The sequence below is a fragment of the Phyllobates terribilis genome, unplaced genomic scaffold, assembly GCF_046119375.1.
Source record: "Phyllobates terribilis strain yellow unplaced genomic scaffold, ASM4611937v1 Scaffold_1__5_contigs__length_1240528914, whole genome shotgun sequence".
Lineage (NCBI taxonomy): Eukaryota > Metazoa > Chordata > Amphibia > Anura > Dendrobatidae > Phyllobates > Phyllobates terribilis.
Window position 1 is genome coordinate 1,100,708,036 of NW_027362761.1, and position 27,936 is coordinate 1,100,735,971.

General features: G+C 43.2%; 1 protein-coding gene across 3 annotated transcripts in view; it reads left to right on the top strand.

Annotated features, from left to right (window-relative positions):
• Nucleotides 1-27,936, top strand: part of ARAP2 (ArfGAP with RhoGAP domain, ankyrin repeat and PH domain 2) — a 593,408-nt gene that overhangs the window by 497,091 nt on the left and 68,381 nt on the right. For all 3 annotated transcript variants that reach the window (XM_073646261.1, XM_073646254.1, XM_073646276.1), the window contains one exon: nt 17,340-17,479. In XM_073646261.1, the coding sequence (XP_073502362.1) occupies nt 17,340-17,479 (140 nt within the window). The remainder of the gene's footprint in view (nt 1-17,339; nt 17,480-27,936) is intronic.

A 27,936-nucleotide genomic window follows, 5' to 3' on the forward strand; every position in this document is an offset into this window, starting at 1 on the left:
GTGAGTTAATGTGTGAGTCTCCTCCCTCTAGCCTTTAAGTAGCCTCTCCTTCCACTAGGTGGTGCTGCTGATAGAGTTTCACTATATACCTGGAAGCCGTGCTGTGCGGACCTGTTTCGTTTGTGCTGCTGAAGTTCTTTCCTTTGAAATTGCTGTACCTTTTTCAGTGGAGGGGGGAGAGGGGTTTAGCTCAGGGCTTGTGGAGGAGTTAGGGTGGAGACCCGAACCTTCTCACCATCAGAGATACCTCCGGGGTCAGGGCTATTCAGAGTTCCCAGTCTATGGACAGACTAGTTTTCCCTGCTCACCCTGCCCCTATCTGCCATTTCCTCCCCAGTATTTCCCCTACACCTTGACATTATCAGCAGCCTTACCATTTTCCTTGAGTCACTATATCTCAGACTGCCTCAACTGATGCATTTTCTCGCCTGATGCAGACCATCTCTGAAGAGGTAGCTGGTCTGCAAAATCTGGTAGTGCAACAGCTGCAGCAAGTTGTGGGTTACCTGGTGTCGGCTCATACTCATGCCGTGCCAGAACCCAAGGTCTCTCTTCCAGATAGGTTTTCTGGGGGACGAGAAAAAATTTTTGTTTTCCGTGAAGCCTGTAAGCTTTTTTCTCAGGCTCCAGTCCCGTTCATCTGGAAGTGAGGAACAGTGGGTGGGGATTATAGTCTCTCTTCTTAAAGGGGACCCCCAAACCTGGGTCTTCTCCCTTCCGGCCGACTCACCATTGCTGCAGTTGGTGGACGTGTTTTTTACTGACCTGTCTCAGGTGTATGGTGAACCTGATAGAGTGATCTTTGCCCAGTCTAATCTCCGTAAACTCAAGCAGGGAACACGGGCAGTGGAAGAGTACTGCTCGGAGTTTCGGAGATGGGTGACTGACACCAAGTGGAACGACTCAGCCCTCAGGAGTCAGTCCAGCTAGGGTTTGTCAGCTTGACTGCCAGACACTCTGGTTAAGTACACTGCACCTAAGTCATTGGAGGCTGCGATGTTCCTAACCATACGGGTTGACAGACGCCTGAGGGAAAGAAAGAGACCTACTTTGTCTCCTGTTCCTATCCCTGCTGAGGAGACTATATCCGATGAACCCATGCAGCTGGGGGTAGTAGGTTCTCGTGTTAAACCTCCTGTGGCTACTGTTCCTCAAGTGGGTGGAGCTTGTTTTTTCTGTGGAAAATCTGACCATTTTAAGGTTTGTCCACTTTACTCCAAGACAACCTCGCAGTCTCAGAAGCAGCCTACCTCGGGTCGTTTGGGAGGAGCTGACCAGAAGGTTTATATTTCCTTCCTCGCTAGGTCTCCGTTTACAGTATCTGCCAAGGTTGTGGTGGGTGGTAAAACCGAGTCTGTACCAATACTGGTCGATATCGGAGCGGGTGTAAATTTGATGGATTCTTGTTTTGCTTGGGTTCATGGTCTCTCCAGCAGTGCATTAGTGAGACCCATTCCCATCGCTTCGATTGACTCAGTTCCTCTCAGCCAGAAGGTCCTCTCCCAAGTGGTGCATAATGTGAACCTGAGCATAGGAACTCTCCACCAGGAGCTCCTGTCCTGTCACCTCTTGGAGAACCTGCCCACTCCCATTGTATTGGGCGTTCCCTGGCTGGAGAAACACAACCCGGTTGTTGACTGGAGGACCAGAAAAGTTGTAAGTTGGGGGGCTTTCTGTGTGAGTAATTGTATAGCTACAACTATTTCTACTGTACTACCACTACCAGAAGTGATTGGGAGTGAGCCTGGAAAAGGGGGTGGAGTCTGGACAGCGCCTCAGATTAATCGTGGGTCTAGGCGTCGTTCCAGGAGGAGAGGCCGGGGAGGGACGGAGCTTCCTACTGTGCTCTCCAGGGGAGAGAGCACTGGGCCCCGGGGGGACACTGCTGCTGTTTGCTGTTCTGAGTGTGTGCTCTCTGACTGTAACTGCAGATGTGGAAATAAATGTGCAGGTCCAGACCTGAGAGTGAACGAGTATGTGTGGGTGTTTTCCAAGCATGTCAGGTGGAGGAGTACTGCTGGGGGTCTTAGCTTCGGGGTTATTGGTCCATTTAGGATATCGGCCATTTATAACCCTGTGTTATACCAACTCGAACTACACCCAGTGTTGGAAACCCGTAACATTTTTCATATCTCGTCACTCAGGAAATGTGGACCTTTTCTGAACGTGTCCGGTTTCAAGTCCGGAGGCCTCTCTTAAAAGAGGGGGTACTGTCAAGCGCTGTCTAGTGCTAAGTATCTGCGGTCTATTCTAGATGATGCTGTAACTGTAGCTGTTTTATTTCCCCTAGTACTGCATGAGTTAATGCCAGCTCTATTGCCGTGTCCTGGTGGATGTGAGTTAATGTGTGAGTCTCCTCCCCCTAGCCTTTAAGTAGCCTCTCCTTCCACCAGGTGGTGCTGCTGATAGAGTTTCACTCTGTACCTCCTGTGTGGACCTGTTTCGATTGTGCCGCTGAAGTCCATTGAAGTTGCTGTACATTTTTCAGTGGAGAGAGATGAGGGGGTTTAGCTCAGGGCTTGTGGAGGAGTTAGGGCTTAGGGTGGAGACCCAAACCTTCTCACCATCAGAGATACCTTCGGGGTCAGGGCTACTCAGGGTTCCCAGTCTATGGACATACTGGTTTTCCCTGCTCACCCTGCCTGTATCTGCCATTTCCTCTCCAGCATTTCCCCTACACCGTGACAGGGTGACAATGGGGAAGAGTAGTAGGAGGAGGAGGAAGAATAGGACCTTGTTTCATGCGCTATAGACGGTACTACCTGCACAACTGTCATACTGTCTGTTCAGCATGCATGAACTGAGGACAGGAAGAAGGAGTCCTCTTGGTGAGGACACGGAAGTCTTGCTATTAAGCAGTCTGGCACACATGGCAGAATTTATGTTACTCTGCCTTTCCCGTGACTCTCGCGTTGTCCAAATTTTGGGTGACAGTCATTACTGGTTGGTGACACTTCTAGACCCACGCTACAAGGAGAACATTATATCTATTATTCCCGCGCGGACAGGCCTTATAAAATGGGGCAGTACCAAATGGCCCTTATTGTGGAATTATTAAAAAAATTTCCATCTGAAAACGCTGGTGGCAGAGGTCCCAGTTCATTGGACAACCAAGGAGTACAGCCGAGAGAGACACAAATGCAATCCAGCAAAGGCAGGGGAACACTGTTAAAGTTCTGGGACAGTTTTCACAGATCCTCCCATTGCACAGGCCCTGATGCGCGGGGTACTCTCTCAAGGAGGAAAAAGTTTGGGAAGATGCGAAAGGAGTACCTTGCCGACCATACTAACATCCTCTGTGATTCTGTGATTCCTCTGTGCCTTATGATTATTGGGTATCCAAGCTGGACACGTGGCATGAACTGGCTATCTACTCCTTGGAGGTCCTGGCCTGCACTGCCTCTAACGTTTTTTTCAGAGCTGGTTTTTAGTGCCGCCGGGGTAATTATAACGAATAGGCGCATCCGCCTGTCAACTGAAAATGCTGACAGGCTGCCGCTTATAAAAATGAACAAGGGCTGGGGTTGAGCAAATTGGAATACTCTGGTGCTCGACCCGAGCAATGAGCCTAATGTAAGTCTATGGGAAACTCGAGCATTTTTCAGGCGGCTCCCCCCGACGGTCTGCAGAGGGCCTAAAAGTTGCCCAAATCGATGGGAACAGTGCTCAAATGACATGGTAACAGCATGGGGAAGACCCCTGGAAGCATTTCTGACTCCCAGGTCACTGCTGTCAACAACGTTGTCTCAGATATTATGCCACTTTTACGGACTCACAATAAAACATACCAAAACGAAACCAAAATGGATTTTCCAGGGAAATATGTTAAGGAATATCCTTTCCATGACATGTACAACGTATATAAAGCAAAATAAATAACCAAAACCAAAAATACTCCTCCACACCTTGGGCTATGTTCACACGTAGCGTTTTTGATGCGTTTTTGCACTTTTGCATTGCTTTCAACAAAGACAAATGCATTCACTAGGAAATTTTTAACATTTTACAACCTAATCTGGCCATGTGGTGTGTGACACATCATGAGACACATGCATACAGTGCTAAAAAAAAATGGGAACTGCATGGGGAAGACCTCTGGTAGCATTTCTGACCCCCAGGTCACTGCCTAAAAGTGTGCCCATCATAAGTGATCCTTGGCACATGTGAAGATGCCTCCCACCATGCACCTTTCATTGCAGACTTGCAACAATCACCGTCCACATCCTTGTCCCAGTGCAGCGTTCAGTTGTCCCGACCCCATTCCTTGGAATGCAAGCGCAAGTATGCAGCCAGCCACCCACCCACCGGCTGCAATACTATACTGCCAAATTTTTGACAACTGCTTGCACTTTAAATGTGGCCTTTTAGGCTCGTAGAGGCAGAAGCTTTTCATAAACTCATGCCGGTGGCGGCCGGGTGTCCATACTCGGTCTCCAGACGCCACTGTTTCTCCTGGTGTCGCCTCCGCCTTCCACAAGCACAGGTCCCACAACATTACCCATGCCCTCCCCAATGCACTTACTGGGAAGGACGACCTAACCACAAACACGTGGACAGGTGAATGTGGCCAGGGACGGTACGGAGCCAGTCCACAACTTTTTTTGCTGAGAGTTGCATGTAGCTCGTTGAAAGGACTGCCATTGAGGGAAACCGGATCTACCCTACGTGTCATTTCTCTCAGGAAGTCCTCTAATGCAACTTGTTGCAGAAGCAATGGCAGCCCATCCAACATCAACTCGCACTTGTCGGTGGTGCTTTGACACACACACATCTTTCTTTGTACATTTAATTTCTTATATACATAGTTGGACAATGGCCTGATCTGTAATGCGGTTTGAGAAATAACATTCATAAGCATGACCGATCCACATTAAAAAAGCAGTCACACAGTGTCCAGGAACCTTTTGCCACACTTTTCTTAGCCAGGGCTGCTTCTCGGCAGGGTTGGACGGGCCCACCAGAGAATGGGAGACTCCTTCGGCGGGCCCTGGCTTCTCCTTCAGGAGAGTTCATAGTGCCGAGGTGAGGCCATGATGATGATAGATACCACCATCTGCTGAGTTTTCTGTTACTTGGAATGCAAGAGCAAGTATGCAGCCAGCCACCCACAGGCCGCAACACTAAACTGCCCGATTTCTGGGCAGGTGCTTGCACTTGAAATATGGCCTTTTAAGCTCATGGAGGCAGAAGCTTTTCCCAACCTCATGCCAGCGGCGGCCGGGTGTCCATACTCGGTCCCCAGCCGCCACTGTTTTTCCCGGTGTCGCCTCCGCCATCCACAAGCATGGGTCCCACAACATTACCCGTCCCCTTCCCAGTGCACTTACTGGGAAGTACCGCCTAACCACAAACACGTGGACAGGTGAATGTGGCCAGGGACGGTACGGAGCCAGTCCACAACCTTTTTGCTGAGAGTTGTATTTAGCTCGGTGAAAGTACTGGCACAGAGGGAAACTGTATCTACTCCGGCTGTCATTTCTCCATCACCAGGTTCCGCCCATTGTCACACACGAAGATGCCTGGCTGTAGGTTCGGCAGTGAGAGTCACAGATCAGGCTGCTGTGTTACAGCTTTCAACAACTCTGCAGCGCTGGGCAGTTTGTCATTTAAGCATTAATCATGTTATCTTCAGCACAGTCTGTTGCCGCTTGGCCAAAGCTGTCAGCTTGTGACTGATGTGGTCATTTCGGAGATGGAGGAGGAGGTGCATGAGCTGAACAATGTGATTACATTGAGGTTAAATTGGTGACGCTGTTTTTTATACTAAAGAAAGATCCTATTCTTTTGTTTTCTTTACGATATTTTTTAAGACAAATGCATTCACCTGGAAATGTCATTTTAACATTTTACAGCTTTATCTGGCAATGTGGTGTGTGACACATCATCAGACACATCCTGTTTTATTATGATGGGGGGACTCTGAAAGTCATAAAGCCTATTTTCATAGGGACATCAGACAGCCCTTTCTATTCTTTAAAGGCCAGCAGTCGGCCCTCGCTATTGTTAGAGAGCCATCAGCCGGCTATGCTTTGTTGTTCCCATTATTACCAAGTGGGTCTACTATACTGTTATTGCGTATCCAGTGACTGCAAGGGCTGCCGAAAATTTGGAAGCAACCCAATACCCCTTGGAAGAGACATAAAGGAGGGTCTCAGTAAAAAAATATTCCCATTATAAAGGAGCAGGTCTCCTATAGTGGTAATGCCCATGCTGTGACTGCAAGGGCTACCAAAATTTGGGAAAAACCCCACTAAGAATTTAAAGACACATAGAGCAGTGCCACAGTAACGACAAATTCCATTAAGAAAAGAGAGAGTCTGCTATACAGTTATAGGGTATGCAGTGAGTCCAACGGCTGACCAATTTTAGGAAATCCCCACTAAGAATTTAAAGACACATAGAGCAGGTGCACAGTAACGACAAATTCCCATAAGACAAGAGGGAGTCTGCTATACAGTTATAGGGTGCGCAGTGAGTCTAATGGCTGACCAAATTTAGGAAAAACCCCACTAAGAATTTAAAGACACATAGAGTTCCGCAACAAGGGCCTTTTGGTACAGACTCAGTTTTGTACACCTGTCCGCCTCAGGAATAAGAGATATAAAGTTCTCCTTGTAGCGTGGGTCTAGAAGTCTCACCAACCAGTAATGACTGTCACCCAAAATTTTGAGAAAGCGAGGGTCATTGGAAAGGCAGCATAACATAAACTCAGCCATGCGTGACAGACTACTTATAGGCAAGACTTCCGTGTCCTCACCAAGAGGATGACAGACCATGCTCTCCTCCTCCTCCTCTCTGTGCTCTGGCCATCCACGCTGAACAGACGGTATGACAGCTGTGCAAGTAGTACAGTCTATAGTACATGAAACTAGCTCCTCTCCTTTCTCCTCCTCCTCCTCTTCCTCATTGTCACCCAATCCACATTGGGATGAGATGAGGCTTGGCTGTGTGTAATCACCCTGTATGGTTCCTTGCTCCATCTCATCATGCTCCGCCTGCAATGCATCCTCTTTGATTGTGAGGAGAGAACATTTCAGAAGACAGAGAAGTGGGATGGTGACGATAATTATGGCAACATCGCCGCTCACCATCTTGGTGGAGTCCTCAAAGTTTTGGAGGATTTTACTTATGTCTGACATCCATGTCCACTCCTGAGGTCTTATGCGTGGACTCTGAACTGAATGCCAACAGCCTTGTTGATGCTGGTACTCAAAAACTGCCCTCTTCTGCTCACAAATCCTTCCCAATATCTGCAGTGCAGAGTTCCAATGCGTGGGGACATCACACACCAGTCTGTGAGCAGGAAGCTGCAAAAGCTGCTGAAACACTGTAAGGGCTGCGGAAGCTGTAGCTGACTTTCTAATATGGGCACGCAGGTGGCATACTTTAACAAGCAGATCCGGCAGCTCTGGGTACTATTTGAGAAACCGCTGAACCATGAGGTTAAGCACATGTGCCAGGCATGGTACGTGTGTGAGCTTGCCTCGCCTCAGAGCTGGCTGTAGGTTCAGCGGTGTGAGCCACAGATCTGCCTGCTCTTTCAGAGCTGTCCACAACTCTTCAGCATTGTGCGGTTTTTCACCTAAGCATATTAGCTTCAGCAGGCCGAAGCAGTGCTGCAGTACTTCCAGCTTGTGACTGATGTGGTCATTTCGGAGATGGAGGCTGAAGAGGAGGAGGAGGCTGGGGAGGATGATGTGCAGGAGCTGTAGACCGTGGGGGCAACCCTGATTGACCTAGGGCCTGCAATCCTTGGCGTCAGGAGGAAGTGTTCCGTCCCAAGGTCCGACTGGGTACCGGCTTCCACTATGTTAACCCAGTTAGCCGTCAGTGAGATGTACCGTCCCTGCCCACAAGCACTTGTCCACGTGTCCGTGTTTAGGTGGACTTTACCTGTAATTGCGTTGTTGAGGGCACAGCTAATGTTTTGGGACACGTGCTTGTGTAATGCGGGGACGGCACACCGGGAGAAATAGTGGCGGCTGGGGACCGAGTCCCGAGGGACAGCCGCCGCCACCAGGTTGCGGAATGCTTCCGTCTTCACAAGATTAAAAGGCAACATTGCAGTCGTGAAATGTGAGAATTTAGTAGTGTGGCCTGTGGGTCGTTGGCTGCATATTTGCACTTGCGTTCCAAGGACTGGGGTATGGACAACTGAACGCTGCGCTTGGACAAGAACATGGACGTGCTTCTTCATGCTGCTACTTAAGAGTGTGCAACGACAGGTGCAGGGCAGGAGGCATCTTCGCATGCACCATGGACAGGGGATTGGCTTGCATGCACAACAGCGGAAGAAGCAATGGTGCCACTCGCAGACACTGTTCCTGGACCCTGGGGTTCGGCCCACAAAGTCGGGTGCTTTGCTGCCATGTGCCTGATCATGTTGGTGTTGGTCAGGCTGGTCGTTTTGCCACCCCTGCTGATGCTGGCCTGGCAGGTGGTGCAAATGGCCTTTTTGGGGTTAGCAGCAGAGTATTTTAAAAACATCCAGACTCAGGAAGACCTAACAGTTGTACTGGCATCTTCCTTTGTGTTGGTGATACCGGAAACGATTGCCTGCCTTCTTTCTGCGGCCACCACACTGCTTCTTCCTGCCTGTTGGGGTGATCTGCCTCCCTCCCCCTGTGTGCTGCTGTCCTCGCTCTGCATGTCCTCCTGTCAGGTTGGGTCAGTTACTATATCATCCACGACCTCATCTTCCACTTCCGCACCCTGGTCCTCCTCCTGACTTTCTGGCAATTGTGTCTCATCATCGTCCACCTCTTGTGACACTTTCCCAACCACCGCCTTTGTGTGACCGTGGCTGCTCAAATATTTGGGCATCGCTACACGCGATCTCCTCTTGCCCCGCTTCAAGTGGACCGGGCGAGAGGCCCGAATCTATAAATGGAAAAAGTGAACAACTCTTCAGAGTGTCCAAGTGTGGGATCAGTTGTCTCTGGGTACTCGGCATGGTGGGATGAAGGAGGATCAGGGTGAGGAATATGCGGTCCAGACTCACGGCTTCTGAGACTTGACCGTGTGGAAGACAGGGTGTTGGTGGTGGTAGTGGAAAAGTGACTGGAAGCATTATCCGCTATCCAACCAACAGCCTTTTTACACTGCTCTGGGTTCAATAGTGGTGCACTGCGGTTCCTTAGAAATTGGGACAGGAAGGTCAGGCGAGAAGATGTGGGTGTTTGTTGTGGCACAATTTCAGCTTGCCCATGGCCTTGTCCTCAGCCTCTGCATGCACCATTACCATCACGTCCAGTTCCCCATCCCTTGCCACATGCCTTGCCCATTTTAAATGGAGGACAGTATCTTCCAGAGTTTTAAATACCTGGCCTGTAGGTAAGTAGTTTGAACAGCAAACTGCTGTGAATTGTTTCACTGACACACTAAAGGAAATTTTTAATGGAGGCCAGAAATGGCAGTATTTTCTGACAATGTATACAATGTATATGTGATCCGTTTGATGGAGAAAACACAGTTTTAAATAGCTGGATTTTTAACGCTGTAATATGGAAAGGACTTGGCTGTATTCTGCAGTTCCAACAAGCAAATGGCGCAGAAAAACGGTGTTCTCTGGATTGCTTTCTAAGCAAATAATGAGGATTAAGATCCAAAGAAAAGTATTCCTGGCCCTTGAGACCTGGACCTTTGTATAGAAATATCTTACAGCAGCAGAAGGCAGAATTGGAATGGAGCCTCTTGTGCTATATGCACTGCAGTTTGCTATATACACTGCCTGCTTATACACCCTGCCTGCCTGATATCTCTGCAGATGGAATAGTCCTCAGAAGGACTGTTTGTTAAGATGGATATGTGCAACGTACGGTTTTTCTCCCTACAATACCTAATACACAAGCAAATCGCTCCCTGACGCAACAGCAGCTCTCCCTACACTGTCTGATCCAGAGTGACTTTGACGAGCATGGCGGCGCCATGTCTGATATAGACCTGATGATGCTGAGTGGCCAGCCAATCACTGTAATGCCCACAACCAATGTGGCTACGGCTTTACAGTGCATGGCAGGCAATCCCTGCATGTTCATTCGCTCTCTAAAGAGCGCCAAACATGTAGGGAGGGGACCCGAGTTCCCGCCTGAGCAACCCGGAATTACTCGGCGAGCGCCAAGCAGTAGCGAGCATGCTCACTCATCACTAATAGCAGCATAACATAAACTCAAATTCAGTGTCTTTTTCTTGGGAGGTCTATTCCCATGCACCTCTTCACATCCAGACATGGGTATACGCGTCCTTATTTTGTCTATTTGCTCTTGTCCTCCTCCTTCTTCTCATCCTCCACCACCATATCATTCACAACCATATTTACCATATCCCCATATCTACGTCTCTTGCAAGGGGCCTCCAAATGTTTTGCAGCCGTTGCATTCACTGCATAGGCAAACAGTATGGGAGTCCCACTTCCTAGTAATGGGAACTTTATTTTCATAAGGCCCTCCTCTACGTCTTTTGCAAGGGTCATTAGAGTGCCTTCAAATTTTTGGCAGCCTTTGCATTCACTGCGTAGGCAAACATAACGGGAGACCCTTTTCCTAATAATGGTAACATTTTTTTCATGAGGCCCTCCGCTACATTTCTTGCAAGGGGCATTGGAGTGCCTCCAAATTTTTGGCACTCGTTGCATTCACTGCATAGGCAAAGAGTATGGGAGACCCACTTCCTTATAACGGGAACATTTTTTTCATGAGGCTCTCCTCTACGTCTGTTGCAAGGGGCATTGGAGTGCCTCCAAATTTTTGGCAGTTGTTGCAGTCACTGCATTCGCAAGAACAGTATGGGAGACCCACTTCTTTCTAATTGGAACATTTTGTTACTGAGGCCCAGCTCTGTGTGTCTTTAAATTGTTATTGGGGGTTTTCCCATATTTTGGCAGGCGTTGTACTCACTGCATACCCTATAACTGTACAGTAGAACTGCTCCTTTCTAATGGGAACATATCGTTACTGAGGCCCACCTCTATTTGTCTTTAAATTGTCATTGGAAAAATGCAAGAGCACAATAGGGTCTTATCCAATTAATAAATGCTACATAAAAGTATTAAAAACTGCTCACCTAGTAGGTTTGTGTGGGACACAACACCTATAAAGCCTGGACTCCAAATGCTGCAGCTTCCTATGGATTTGTCAGAGAGGAGACTTATGTAAGGAAGTTGTTTCTGCACCCTCTGGAGTCAAGACAAACCATTGGTATGGATAAAAATGTAGGTTTATTGTCTACGCATTCCAGAGTCCACCGACTCCTTCCTCAGGACAACCATACATAACCTTATGGCCAGATAAGGTAGTAAAATGTTGAAATGACATTTACCTGTGTTCCTTAATATTTTTCCCAGGAAAATCCATTTTGGTTTTGTTTGTGAATGTTTTATTGTGAGTCCGTAAAAGTGGTGTAATACTCTGACAACATTGTTCACAGCAGTGACCTGGGAGTCAGAGATGCTTCCAGGTGTCTTCCCCATGCTGGTCTCATGTCATTTGAGAACCGTTCACATCAATTTGGGCAATTTTTAGACCCTCTGCAGACTGCTGGGGGGGCCACCAGAAAAATGCTCGAGTTTTCCCACTTACATTGGGCTCGTTGCTCGGATCTAGCACTCGAGCATTCCAATTTGCTGCACTCGAACAACGAGTAGCCAAGCATTTTAGTGTTCACCCATCACTACTGCTTATGTGTTCCTTGTAAACTTAGCTATACCATTTTTTTCTGTTTAATGACTTAAACTTACCTTAATTTTTTTAATTTTTGGTCACTTCTTTTAAGGTGTGATTTTAGTACAAAAAAATTGAAAAAAATGTATGCCCTGTTCACTACTGTTGTATGAAGTTCCTAATATTAGTCTTAAACATCTTGCTGTGTTTGTTATTAAGTCTCTAGTAAGCAGATTATCAATGGGAAAATCAAGTCTCATGTAAATGGAAGAACTGTTCTTGCACTTAGCGGTGTAATGGCAATTAGAGAATAATGCCTTTTAAGTGAGGTTTAATCCCTAAAGTCACAGGATCGCCTCTAATTATGTCTTTCTGGTATACAAAGTGTATAAAAACACTTTCTGTAGGAGTCAAATATAGTTACATTTTTCAAATCAATGATAAAAGGCAGCAAATTCATCTCTTTAGAAATCACTAAAATTGCCTATTGCTGTTATGTGTATTTGTATAAATTTGCCTCATAAACGACATGAGTTCATATATATATATATATATATATATATATATATATATATATATATATATATACGTACACATATATATATACCTGTGCATATATATGAACTTATATACATATATACAGTACAGACCAAAAGTTTGGACACACCTTCTCATTTAAAGATTTTTTTGTATTTTCAGGACTATGAAAATTGTACATTCACACTGAAGGCAAAAAAGTGTGAAACAACTGAAAATATGTCTTATATTCTAGGTTCTTCAAGGTAGCCACCTTTTGCTTTGATGACTGCTTTGCACACTCTTGGCATTCTCTTGATGAGCTTCAAGAGGTAGTCACCGGAAATGGTCTTCCAACAATCTTGAAGGAGTTCCCATAGATGCTTAGCACTTGTTGGCCCTTTTGCCTTCACTCTGCGGTCCAGCTCACCCCAAACCATCTCAATATGGTTCATTTCTGGTGACTGTGGAGGCCAGGTCATCTGGCGTAGCACCCCATCACTATCCTTCTTGGTCAAATAGTGCTTACACAGCCTGGAGGTGTGTTTGGGGTCATTGTCCTGTAGAAAAATAAATGATGGTCCAACTAAGCGCAAACCAGATGGAATAGCATGCCGCTGCAAGATGCTGTGGTAGCCATGCTGGTTAAGTATGCCTTCAAATTTGAATAAATCCCCAACAGTGTCACCAGCAAAGCACCCCCACACCATCACACCTCCTCCTCCATGCTTCACGGTGGGAACCAGGCATGTAGAGTCCATCCGTTCACCTTTTATGCGTCGCTCAAAGACACGATGGTCGGAACCAAAGATCTCAAATTTGGACTCATCAGACCAAAGCACAGATTTCCACTGGTCTAATGTCCATTCCTTGTGTTCTTTAGCCCAAACAAGTCTCTTCTGCTTGTTCTCTGTCCCTAGCAGTGGTTTCCTAGCAGCTATTTTACCATGAAGGCCTGCTGCACAAATTCTCCTCTTAACAGTTGTTGTAGAGATGTGTCTGCTGCTAGAACTCTGTGTGGCATTGACCGGGTCTCTAATCTGAGCTGCTGTTAACCTGCGATTTCTGAGGCTGGTGACTCAGATAAACTTATCCTCAGAAGCAGAGTTGACTCTTGGTCTTCCTTTCCTGGGGCGGTCCTCATGTGAGCCAGTTTCTTTGCAGCTCTTGATGGTTTTTGCAACTGCACTTGGGGACACTTTCAAAGTTTTCCCAATTTTTCTGACTGACTGACCTTCATTTCTTAAAGTAATGATGGGCACTCATTTTTCTTTACTTAGCTGCTTTTTTCTTGCCATAATACAAATTCTAACAGTCTATTCAGTAGGACTATCAGCTGTGTATCCACCAGACTTCTGCACAACAAAACTGATGGTCCCAACCTCATTTATAAGGCAAGAAATCCCACTTATTAAACCTGACAGGGCACACCTGTGAAGTGAAAACCATTTCCGGTGACTACCTCTTGAAGCTCATCAAGAGAATGCCAAGAGTGTGCAAAGCAGTCATCAAAGCAAAAGGTGGCTACTTTGAAGAATCTAGAATATAAGACATATTTTCAGATGTTTCACACTTTTTTTGTTAAGTATATAATTCCACAGGTGTTAAATCATAGTTTTTATGCCTTCAGTATGAATGTACAATTTTCATAGTCAGGAAAATACAGAAAAATCTTTAAATGAGAAGGCGTGTCCAAACTTTTGGTCTGTAGTGTATATATATATATATATATGTACATTATATATAATATAAAATCTTAAAATATCTAACAATGTATCATAATAATATCATCAGTAGGATAATAGGATAAAGAAAATTGAATATCAAAATTAATCATGCAACAAAAATGTTATTACCGAAATCATGAGCCCACATTCCTGTTAGTATAAGTGTAATGTGTAGGTGCACATTCACACTGTGGCCATTAACAGACAAAACCTACAATAAAAACAACTCTGCAGTAAGTAAATAAGTAATAGTAATACATGTAAAAAAACATATGTGGTACTTAGTTAACACTATTTTGAATAAAAGCGCGTAAAAATATAGTAAGTAAACTAATTTTCAACAATAAAAATGTTATTGTTGAGAGCGAAGCTATTTAGTATGCATTGTTATTTATTATTCAGTACAATTTTTATTTTTTATTCTTTTGTCACCAAAATAATTACATAAATAACAGATCATGAATTAAATTGGTCTAAAAGCATGACTCAGAAACATACAGTAGAAGGAGTAATAATGCTTAGATTAGGTCAGACATTATTAAATCTATTAAATGTACCGTATTTTCTGGAGTATTCGACAACTGGGTGTATAAGACAACCCCCAACTTTTCCAGTTCAAATATAGAGTTTGGGATATACTCGCTGTATAATGCACATATGGTAAAAATTAAAAAAAAATCTGATTTGATTTCAATATGGTAATTTTAAAGTGATGAACGTTACCGGCGATTGGCTGGTTGTTGTATACAAATCCTGCTTGGATTGGTCAGCTCTCCCTGCCTGCCCATCTCTCCCTGTCTCCAAGACTATCAGAGCGGTGGCACATCCCTCTGGCCCGCTCTTGTATCACATTACCGGTACCTCCTTCTCTGCCTCTCTGTTCTCGCTCCTGAGGACTGCAGTGACGAGGTGAGGGGGCGCCTCACCGGGAAGGTGCAAGTGAAGCAAGCTGCAGGCATCCGGAGCGCCCGGGTATGGAAAAAAGAGAAAGAGCAGTGCTGTGCCCAGAAAAACACGCCTCTTTCACTCGTCTGGAGTTAACAAGGGTTAACAAAACATACTCGCTCATCACTAATGCAGTGACCTCCAAGGCCTGGTTGTGGCTCGAAGACCAATTTTTAGAATGAAGACACAGGAGATGCGGGTGTACAACAGTTGAAAGAAAAACTGCGGAGGACAGAATGGTGGGCAGTGAGCAGCGGGGTGGCAGCACAGATGAACAGCAAGGTATTAGGATTTTTTTTCTTATTAACATTTTGCCAGTCCAGGTGGCCAACATTTTACTGAATTTTCAAGGATAGAAATACTAAAAATTCTTCATTCTAGAGGATACTGACTTTTGTAAAATTCGAGTAGAGTTAAGTCTCTATATAGAACTTCACGACAGGAGGCAGGGATGTGACAAAACTTCTTTAGAAATGCTGCTGGGATCAGAAGAAACATTAGCAGAGGTGAGTTTCTTCTCTTTTTTTTCCACTGCTCAGCTGGGAAGTCAAAAGTAAGGTTCGAGTGATGTACAGCAGATTCTTGTGGATTTGTGGCTGAAAGGGTCTTTACAGCAAATCTTCAATGTGTGAGTTTATTCCAAGCATACCTTGTCAATAATTTTATGTACAATATTTTCGCTGTTATTTTTATTTGTCACAAAATCATAGTTTACAATAAGTAATTTTAATACAGAGTGTTGTCCAATATAAATCGTATGGTATTAATCAAAAAATTCATACAGCCAAAGAGGGTCTTCAAAATCTAGGGTTACAATTTTCTCAGAACTCTACTTTGCCAAAAAAGAAGTTTTGATTCAATTGCTTGTCCAAATGAGATACATTACTTAAGATTTTATACTGAGAAATTACAAACTCATTAGACAGAATATAGGAGATCAAATCAAGTTGCAACAAAATATAAATGTCCTCTCTGTGAAAGAAGCTTTATGCATAGAGATGTGTGCAAACAGCTAGTCAGGGCTATGTCCCTAATTACTGTTCCAAATAATGTACATATCTATGCAGATAAACACATATTTTAGTACTGCGGCATGTTATTAGTTAAATCCACAGCATAAATATATGGTGAGGAAAACAACAGGAAGATAGAACCGAAACAATCAGATAGTAAAGACATAGGGACAAAAAAGAGGGTAAAAAAGAGTCAGAAGAAACTATTCTTATTTGTAAATATAGTATTATATACTTGCCTAACCGCGGAGGATTTCACCCTGTAAGGATATGACATCCCTCCTTCTCAATAGCTCCCCATGGGATTCCCTATTAATCCTTTTGAACAGATAAATAATATCCAATGTCCACATAATAATACTTTTAAAAGAGGAAGGGCTCACTTAACTACTAGTTTCCTGCAAAACTAGGTAAGGGTATATGCCCACATTCTGTATGTGTAGCAGAAAAATTCTGCCTGAAATACTGTAGCGTTGGCTGGAAAAATGCTACAAAAAATATGCATGTCTTTACAGTATATTTTTGATGTTTTTTTTATGCAATTTTTCCCCATTCATTTGAATGGGTGAAAAACGCTGCAAAAAATTCTGAAAGAATTTATATGCTTCATATCTGCAGGAAAAAAGAAGAAAGGTGCATGAGATTTCAGAAATCTAATTCCCTTTGCTAGTACTGTAAAGTGCTGTTTTTGTTTTGTCTTGTTTTTAAACAAAAATTACATAAATGCATAAGAAAATTCAACATGTGAAAAACATACTCTAAGGCCACCGCTCTACTATCAGCATTTGGTCAGTATTCGGTCAGTATTTTTTCTCAGGAGTTGGAGCCAAAACCAGGAGTGGGTGATAAATGCAGAATTGGTGACTTGTTTCTATTATAACTTTTCTCTGATTGTTCCTCACCTGGTTTTGGCTTCCACTCCTGAGAAAAAATACTGACCGAATACTGACCGAATACTGATCGTGGGGCCGTGGCCTAATACTCCCTGCTGTGGTGAGTGATCAATAAAGATAAATATTTCCAGACTAGTCCTTAAGATGCTTGTCTGGAGATCTTATGATACTTGCATCTTATCACAAAAGGTTTCCCCAATTCTTACAATATGTGGTTCATCAGGGGACCACTAATGGTTGAAGTTCTACCAAGTTTGTAATGTATCCATATCAACAGTGTCACAATGGGTTAAAAGGAAATATAGCCCATTTTGTGCTGCACATTGATGGGATCTTTGTTCTATTTCTAAAGAGTTTGTATATATATTCTCACTACTAAATAATGGGTGTTTGTTTCTGTTACTAACAAGCAAGGAGGAGGAAAAACGTATTTTTAGCAAGGTAGGATTTATTTTTTGATATGTGTAAGCCTAAAGCAAACTGTCCCTCAAATAACACTATTTGCTTAGAAGAATTGCTTAGGAATTATTTTGCTATACTTCATAGAGATATTATCTTCATAAGTAATCTCTATTCTGTTTAATTTAGACAGGACTATCTCCCGACACATTCAATCAGGTAATCTGAAATACAAAGAGGACTCATCAAAACGTCTTTCTGGAAATAAATTTCAGGAAAGGTACATTGTATTGAGGGAAAGGAAGCTTCTTATCTACAAAGACATAAAGGTAACAGTATTTCAGCATTTTGGTTTGCGCGGGCACAAGTCTGTATATTTTCGTCAACCTATGTTTTAACGAACATTTCCATGATGTTCGCACTTTATGCAAGTAAACTAAACTGAAAAGCAATCAAAATTTTAATCATCAACTTCAGATTTTAGTATATAATTGTAATTATAATAAATGAATGACATTTGTTGGAGATGTATACCGTAAGCTGGAACAATCTCCTTTTCACATCAGCATGGGTTTTTGTCTATATAAAACAAGGTATGGTCTACAGGATATGCAGTTGTAATGTATCAAATAAGAATTGACTAAACAATGGCAGCAAAACTCTTCAAAACAGCTTCGGAAAACACTTTTGGAAAAAAGCGCCTTCAAAACTTCCCTAAAAAAGGAGAGGCTTCTATTTGAAATATACTGTAGTGTTTTTTTAACTCCTGAAAAAATATCAGTGTGAACATAGCCAAACAGAGTATTTGACAAGATAGCTTAGTAGTCTATTCACTGCTCATCTGAGAGAAAGACCTGAATGTATCAGGCTTGTTGCCTCTGATTGTAAGGAAGAAAAAAATAATTATCTTAATTTACAATTATTTTATACAGAGAAACTCATTTAACTGCTATTGATAGAAATCATATCGAGGATGGGAATCTACCTTTTACCTGCCATACAGCGATTGACAGCTTTTCCTAAATTAGGCTATATTTGGTGAAAGTTTTGCCAATAGATAAACCATATCTTTAACCCCTTCACGACATGCACCATACACGTACAGCGCATGCCGTGTCTCTCCCAGCGGTCGACGCATATAGCAAGACAGCATTTCTGCAATGTGATGTTCGCCTGTGTATAGCAGAGGCAATCAGAGAATCTCAGCTTCTAGTCTTCTAGTCTCTCATGGAGACTATTGAAGCAGGTAAAAAGTAAAAAAAAAAGTTTTTAAAAATATAAAAAAATAAACAAATGTAAAAGTTGAAATCTCCCCCCTTTCATCCCATTCAAAATAAAGCGATAAAAAAAATCTAATATACACATATTTGATATTGCCGCATTCAGAGTCGCCTGATTTATCAATATAAAAATAGAATTAATCTGATCGGAAAACGGCGTAACGAGAAAAATAATTAAAACGCCAAAATTACCATTTTTTGATCACCACAACATTGCAATATAATGCAATAAAGGGCAGTCAAAACAACGTGTCTACCCCAAAATGGTTGTAATAAAAATATCATCTTGGAGCGCAAAAAAAAAGCCCTCACCTAGCCCCAGATCCCGAAAAATGGAGACACTGTGTGTCTCGGAAAATGACAATTTTTTTAACAAACTTTGGATTTTTTTTTCACCACTTAAAGGGAACCTGTCACTTCCTAGTTGCTATGTACACTGCCCCCATAGCGATGTTAGTGATGCAATGTGCATCACTAACAAGCTGTTTTCATGAAAATCGGTGGTTGTATAATGATGTTATAACGTTTTATATACTTTGTCTTACCTGCTCGTATTCAGTCATAGGGGTGTGCTTCTCAGATTCAGTCATGGGCAGTCGCCGCATTCAGTCAGTGCTGGCGCCGCCCATGACATTTGAATACTGCTCCTGGCAAGAGCTAGGTTTGAGGGGCACATGCGCATTTGCACATGTCGCACCGCTGGTCCGGCGCATGCGCACTGAGGCCATGTGATTACCAGCTTCAGATTAACAACATTAGAGAATGTTTTGATGTACAGCCTCCACAACCCTTCTGCATATTATCCCAATGTTCTTCCTCCATAACTTCTTCCCATAATCACCAAAGGAAAGCTTGCCACTCTTCTCTCAAGGTTACATCTCAGTGCCTGTGTGCTTTACCCTATTCCATCCCATCTCATCCCCAACCTTACCATTTAGCTTTGCTCAGGACTAACCCACCTCTTAAACTAAAGTATCTATTACTGCAACATCCTCCTCTGTAGCCTCCCACCTAACACTGTCATACCCCTCCAATCTATCTTTAACTCCATTCTCCGATTAATCCTACTCGGCCCTAACTACTCCTTTGCTTATCCCCTTTTATTAATCCCATCATTGACTTCCAAATACCAAGTGTTTACAATGACATACAAGGCTGTATAGAATCTGTCTCCCCCATACATCTCCAACCAAATTTCCTAATACCTCCCCACATTAATTTCCCTCTTTCTTTTACCCTTCGATGTTACTCACATAATTGTCTCCAAGATTTCTCTCTATCATCCCCCATTCTCTGTAAATCACTACTGTCTTTCACAATAAAAGCCTTCAGACACAACCTTAAAACGTATCTCTTCTGGAAAGCCTACAATCTGCAATAACCCTTTTGCCACCTCATTGTCACCTGTGATGCAGCCTCCCAATCTACTGTCTCTTTCCCCAATACCAGTAGATTGTAAGCCCATGAGAGTAGAGTCCTCTCCCCCTCTTTACTAGTCTGTCAGTGTTAGGTTTTTATATTGTGCTCCATCAGCACTAGAACCATTATCAGTACATGAAAACAGCACCAGAATCACCATCAGTGCTTGAATACTGAATCATTATCAGTACATGAATACGGCACCAGCACAAATACCAATTCATTATAATACCTCTTGATCAAATTTATCTGCCCATGGTGTGATCTAAAATCCTAAACTGCACCCCTGAAGAAATAATTGACCCTCACTATGTTCCTTGCACAAAAAATGATCCCCACACTGTCCCTCTTTTCATACATGGCTTGCACAATATCCATTCCTATAAAATACTATCTCCACACCTTCCCTCCTAATGAATTATAAACATCATTATTAAGGCAGGGGGTTGAGCAGGGGGTTGGACCAGATGACCCAGGAGGTCCCTTCCAACTCTACCATTCTATGATTCTATGATTCTAAGGCCACACCGTCTTATGAACTTTAGCCACCATGCTATTTTCCTTATGTACTACAACCGCAATACTGCCCCTTGTGTGATATAACCACCACATCACCGCCTTGTGAATTATACCTGTTAGAACCCTCCTGTTTGTTTTTTCCATCTTGTGTTTTGCGGTCACGTGACCATCTGCCTTTATATTCCAACTCCGCCCTTTTGGCTGTGCTGGACTTCAGTATTCAACTGTTTCTCTAGCCAGGTGCTTCTTGTGCCTTTCTCTGTCAGTTCATTTGGTCCTTCTGGGACCTCTAATACTTTTTTGTCTGTTTGTCTTTTTGTGTTCTGCAACAACTTCTCTGTTTAGGAGGTGTCCCATTTTTGTCCCAGTCCTAAGTTCTTTTAGGGACCCCTCCCCTTTAGCTATAGGTCTTCGTTCAGACTAGAATAGGACTAAGGCGCGTCTGTTCGCTAGGAACAGGCAGCTCGCTACATCGTAGGGATTCAGCTTAGTTTTACTGTAGGGACAGTTTTCCCTTATCTTTCCTTAGTACATGTTGCAAATCATAACAGTAAGTCCAGCCCAAAAAATCTAAAAGGAAAGAAATTCGGGGATCAGTATGGTTTCCGTCCAGGATTTGGCTCAACACCTGCAGGGATTGTCTCTGGAGGTGGCCGAGCTCCAGCAACACATGAGTAGCTGTTCTGAAGCGCATTTTGTGGAACCCAAGGTAGGACTGCCTGATGTTTTTTATGGTAAACAGCAAGATTTTTTTTCCTTTAAAAATGCTTGTTTGTTATATTTTCGTTTGAGACCAAGGTCCTCTGGGAATGAATCACAGCGCATTGGTTATATTATGTCACTTTTGTGCAAAGAACCACAGGGGTGGGCCTTTTTTCTCCAATCTAATGATCCATGTTTAAGGTCTGTAGAAGAATTTTTTTCTGCTATGGGGCTATTATATAATGATCCTGATCGAATCTCATATGCTGAGGCAGAACTCAGGTGTTTAAATCAGGGGTCAGCTGATGTTGAAAATTATTGCACAAGCTTCAGAAGATGGGCCTCAGAAGTTAAATGGAATGATCCAGCTCTGAAATGTTTATTTCTTGCTGCTCTGAGTGAAAGGGTTAACAAGGATGCCATGCAATTAGCTGTTCGTGTGGATAGGAGACTGAGATTTAGACAGAATGAGGTAAAGACTCCTGTAATGCCAGGTCCTAGTCCCCAGAAAATCTGCTCTGACGGCGGAGAACCAATGGAGGTTAGGGCGAAGTTGCTCCCCTCTCAGGAAAGAGACCGGAGGTTCGCTGAGGGATTGTGTCTTTATTGTGGTAAAGCTGACCATTTGATAATGTATTGTGAGCTTCGCTTAAGTAAATAAAAAAAGGTCAATTACGCCCGTATAGCTTGTTTACGCTCTGCAGGAGTATTTCTTTCTGGGAGTACTACTTTGCAGGAAAATTTGATTGAATTTCTGGTATTTGTGGATTGTGGTTCAACACTTAATGTGATTGATAGAGGGTTTTTGGAAAACCTTAAATTGAAATCCAAACCTTTGTCGTCACCTATTTCTGTGATTGCAATATATAACACTCCCTTGAAATGTATTACTCACAAGGTTGCTGCATTTCCCCTCACTATCAATGGAGTTCACCAAGAAATTTTGGATTTGGTTGTATTAGATAATTTACCCTCTCCGGTCGTTCTAGGATTGCCTTGGTTAAAACTGCACAATCCTTTGCTGGACTGGTCTACTAATGTGATTAAGTCTTGGAGTCATAAGTGCTATGATAAATGTTGTAACGGTCGCATTGCGGCTGTGGAAAAAGGGGAATTACCTATACCTATTCAAGATTTTTGGAGGGTTTTTTCAGAGGAGGAGTCGCAAGTTTTACCTCCTCATAGGGATTATGATTGCGCCATTGAGTTTGCTCCTGGAGCTACTCTTCCCAAGAGTCGCTTGTGTAATCTGACTATCCCTGAAAGAAAGGCCTTGGAGGAGTACATACAGACTAGCCTGGCTGCTGGTCACATTAGACCTTCTAAGTCGCCTGTGGCAGTTGGATTTTTCTTTGTTAAATAAAAGGACGGGGGTTTACGTCCATGTCTGGATTTTCGTGAAATTAATAAGATTACCGTACGCAATTCTTACCCATTGCCGTTAATTCCTGACTTGTTTAACCAGTTGGTGAGGGCCAAGTGGTTCTCTAAAATTGATCTCCGGGGGGCATACAATTTGTTACGAGTGAAGGAGGGTGATGAATGGAAAACCGCTTTTAACACTCCGGTCGGTCATTTTGAGAATCTGGTGATGAATTTTGGTCTTACCAATGCACCTGCATTTTTTCAGAACCTTATTAATGACATCCTGAGACCTTTGATTGGTAAGAATGTGGTTGTGTATTTGGATGACATTTTGATTTATTCACCAGATCTAGAGTCCCATTGGCATAGTGTACGTGAAGTTTTGCAGTTATTGAGTGATAATTCACTCTTTGCTAAGCTGGAGAAATGTGAGTTTGCTGTGAAGAAAATTAGTTTTTTGGGCTACATTGTCTCCAGCGAGGGCTTTGAGATAGACCCGGTGAAGGTTCAGGCTGTGCAGGAATGGCCTAGGCCTATTGGTTTGAAATCTATACAGAGATTTTTGGGTTTTACCAATTTTACAAGAAATTCATTAAGAATTTTTCTGTAATTGTTAAGCCTCTGACCGATCTCACCAGGAAAGGTGCGAATACGGTCCAGTGGACTACTGGCGCCATTGAAGCGTTTGAGTATCTCAAAGAGAGGTTCAGTTCTGCCCCTATCCTTATGCAGCCTGATGAGACCAAGCCTTTTTTGGTCAAGGTCGATGCTTCATCGGTGTGGGTCGGAGCAGTTTTGTCTCAGGAGAACAAGGATGGAGTACATCCTTGTGCCTTCTTTTCAAAAAAAATTTCGGAAACCGAACTGAATTATGATGCTGGAAATCGGGAGTTGCTGGCTATTAAACTCGCGTTTGAACATTGGCATCATTTTTTGGAAGGCGCTAGATTTCCTATTCAGGTGTTCACAGATCATAAGAATTTGATCTATCTGGATGCTGCCAAGCGCTTGAATGCCCATCAAGCTACGTGGGCAATTTTTTTTTCTCGGTTTCATTTTTCTGTTACCTATATCCCTGGTACTAAGAATGTTAAAGCCGGTGCTTTATCTCGCAGCTTCTCTCCTACGGTCGGTGCCGAGGAGGAGGAGAGCATTTTACAGAAAGGAGTTGTGGTGGCGGCATTGGACTCCGTTTTGGAGAATGGGATTTTGAAAGCTCAAGATGATGCTCCATCTAACACTCCCCATGGGAGGTTGTTCGTGCCTAGAGCCTTTAGGAGACATTTGTTTGTGGCGTGTCATGAATCTCGGTTGGCAGGTCATCCAGGAATTTTAGAGACTAAGAGACTTATCAGTCACAGTTTTTGGTGGCCTGGATGGCAGAAGGAAGTCATCGAGTGGGTGCGTCAATGTACTGTGTGTGCTAGGTCAAAGGCTTCACATACTCCTGCTGCGTATTGCTTTGCCCTCTGGAGGTTCCTAGTGCGCCTTGGACGCATCTCACAATAGATTTTATTACTGATCTTCCTGTGTCCGAGGGTTTTACTGTCATCTGGGTGGTCGTGGACAGTTTTAGTAAGATGTGTCATTTGGTTCCATTCATTAAGGAGATTTTCAAGCTCCATGGCGTTCCCACAGATATTGCTTCTGATAGAGGACATCAGTTTGTGGCTCGCTTTTGGCGTGCTTTTTGTGACAGGTTGGGAGTCCACTTGTCATTTTCGTCTGGGTATCATCCTGAGTCTAATGGACAGACTGAAAGAAAGAACCAGGATGTTGAACAGTTTTTGCGTTGTTTTGTGGCAGACAATCAAGAGGTGTGGTCTGAGTTTCTGCCTCTCGCAGAATTTGCTCTTAACAATCATACTTCCTCCTCTGCTGGGTGTTCTCCTTTTTTTTGTTGTACTGGGAGACATTCGTCTTTTGGTTCGTTCTCCAAATTGGGGTCGGCAGTGCCGGAGGAGGAGAATTTTCCCGGTGATTTGGAGAGAGTTTGGACTAATGTACATTGAAACCTTCAAGAGGCTAACAAGAAGTCCAAGAAGTAATTTGACAGGAAACGTAAGGAGGTTTTGTTTACTGTGGGTGACATGGCTTGGTTAACCTTAAAGAACCTGCGGTTGAGGATTCCCTCTAAAAAACTGGGTCCTAAGTTTGTGGGTCCATTTAAAGTGCTTCAGGTTGTTAACCAATCTGCTGTTAGGTTGGATGTCCCTACTTCCTGGAAGATTAATCCTGTGTTTCATCTTTCCTTGTTGAAAAAGGCTGATGTATCAGATAGGGATGCCACTGTCTCAGTTCCTCCTGTGGTGGAAGACGGAAAATATGAAATTTCTCGTATCTTGAATTCTAGATGGCATAGAGGGAGATTACAGTATCTTGTCTCCTGGAAGGGTTTCGGTCCCGAAGACAACTCCTGGGTAAGGACGGATGATGTCTCTGCTCCTAGGCTTGTTAAAGCTTTCCACAAGAGGTTTTCGGATAGGCCTGGGCCTGGAGGATCCGGAGGATCCTCATAAAAGGGGGGGGGCTGTTAGAACCCTCCTGTTTGTTTTTTCCATCTTGTGTTTGCGGTCACGTGACCATCTGCCTTTATTTTCCAGCTCCTCCCTTTTGGCTGTGCTGAACTTCAGTGTTTGACTGTTTCTCTAGCCAGGTGCTTCTTGTGCCTTTCTCTGTCAGTTTGTTTGGTCCTTCTGGGACCTCTAGTACTTTTTTGTCTCTTTGTCATTTTGTGTTCTGCAACAACTTCTCTGTTTAGGAGGTGTCCCATTTTTGTCCCAGTCCTTAGTTCTTTTAAGGACCCCTCCCCTTATGCTATAGGTCTTTGTTCAGACTAGCCGAGGACTAAGGTGGGTCTGTTCGCTAGGAACAGGCAGCCCGCTACATCGTAGGGATTCAACTTAGTTTTACTGTAGGGACAGTTTTCCCTTATCTTTCCTTAGTACATGTTGCAGATCATAACAATACCCACCGCATCATGCCTCCCATGATCTATACCCACCATGCCATCCCTTCTTATTAATTATATCCACCACACTGTCCCTTCATTAACTATGGCCACCACACTGTCCTTCCTAATAAACAATAACTGTCCCATTGTCTCCTCTTATGAACTATAGCATCTGTGCTGTCGCCTCTCAATACTGTGCCTTCACACTATTTCTGGTAGAAATGTTCTTCATCATATTCTCTGACCTTTAGGCCTTTCTCAAGAATTTCTTCTACTTTTGCTCCCCAGACTGTACAGTGAACTGCGATCTTTCCATTTCTCCCTACTGTGCCATAACTTTTTCCTTTTTTTTGTATACTACCTCCATCCAAATGGTGCACTTACACTCTCACTCCTTCTGTATACGCCACCCATACTGTGACCCCACACTATCCCTTCTTCTTTATACTGATCCCCTATACTGTGCCCATGCACTATCCCTCCTTATGTATACTGCCCCACTCCCATACTGTGCCCTCCTACTGTCCCAACTTATTTATACTGCCCCCACCATACTACCCCCCACATTTACTTCTATAGCAAAAGTTCCTTGCATCTTTGCCTCTTCTATGGAGCTCTTACTTTTTGTCTTGCATTGTTGTTGCGTTGTCAGTAACATGATTAGATGTCACTATCTCCTTGCTGAATTTCAGGGCTGGGAACTAATTAGTACTCCTCTGCCCATGCAGTGCCAGTAACACTCGCATCTTCATTTGTAATTGTCCCTTTTTTTATTTTCACATATTGGTGGCACACAACTTGGCTACCTAGGCACCAGAGGCATATATGCCCCTGGAAATAGGATAGAGTTTGATAATACTTGCAGAAACTTCTCATAATAAAAATAATTAGAGTTAAGAAAAAGAGATTTGAGGGACCCAGGTCCAGTCGCCACTTCGTTAGTCAGAGGCAGCTGAACCAGAGCCCTGTGAACCTCCTCCCACCAAATGGCATCCCTATCGCCTCTTCTGATCAAAGGCCTGGCATGACATCATTGCATGCATAATGTTGCCTTTGGCCTTATAATCAGAAGAGATGCTGAGGATGACGGCAGGTAAAATGTGATTGCAGGGTTCTGGTTTTTCAGACACTGATTCATGACTTGGCCGCTGGGCCAGGGTCCAGTAAATCTTTTTGCTTAATTCTAGAAATAATGTCCGGTAAAAGTCTTTAACTGCTAAAAGTATTATTCAGAAAAGCATGTGCCTCTTTTTTTCCTACTACATATGTTTATCATCTGTCCATAAGATAGGTGATAAATATATAATCCCTCGGTGTCACCCTTCCCAAGAAGAGAGGTCTCAATGTCTTTTGTGTCAATTCACTGCTCCATTCAATTCTATGGGAAAGATGAATGACTATTTCCATAAGTCCTTCAGAAGTAAGAAAAATATAGAAAAAAATGCTTCCTGTGCTCTTGTTAATTGTAGTGTTTTTTAGTGTTTTTTTTCACCAGTAATTAATTGGTTTTAGCCCATGTCTCTTTTTTGTATATTTTCAGTTTTTATTGTGCATGAAAGATACTGTACATCCAGACTAAATGTCCTATTAACATGTATAATCGTCAAAGTGTGTATTTCCGGCTTAACTATCTCTATTGGTGAATGTGGAGAACTTCTGCAAAAAGTGGTTCTTTCCTTGTCATACTTGTTATTTTTACTGCCCAATTATTTGAATGGGCACCATCTAATACTACAGTATGTGGACTCTTGCAGTTACAATAACAGCTGTGGACTAGGTTTTCAGCAGCTAGATTTTAGCAAAATCATCTGATGACTGAGGTGTTGAAAACAATGCAAGCATGGTGCATGTGTCGACATAGTAAATTACTATTACTTTTTTTTAAACTGGTGTGTGGGCTGTGCACGCAATTTCAGTCTGAAGTTTAATTTAAAGCATTAAATGTTCCAGGAACAAAGAGTAATTAAGTAATCTCATTATTTGTTGAAAACACTGAATAATTTAAGATCTGATCACTTTGCCGTGTGCAGTCTGTCAGAGTGGTAAAGTTTCAGACATGCCTTGTAAAATAAGCAGAATGTCTATTTAGTTTTCAAATGTATTTGCTAAATATACATAAAATGTCACATCATGGAAGTAAACTATGATATGTGTGATTGAGAGGATAATGACCCCAGATATTTTTAAGTGTTCTTGTTTTTTTTTTATTTGCAATCAGATAGCGGACAAAAGTGTTTGGGTATAAAGGGATAGTGATGATAAATTTAGAGTAGTTTATGCTAGAGGATGGATGACTATATTGGATCACATTCATAAAAAGAGGTGCCTATGGAAGAGGTTCAGAGGTTTGCTGGGTATAGATTACAGGATAAAAAAATCATTATAAATACATGTTTAAATACAATTAATTAGCTATCTGTTTAAGGATTGTTTAGGGAGGTAATCAATATAATATATAAAAATGGTTGCTGTCTTTTTACATTGACGGAAACCTGTCCTAGTATATTACTAGTACAGTGCCTGTAAGCATGTCTAGTAGGAAGACCCA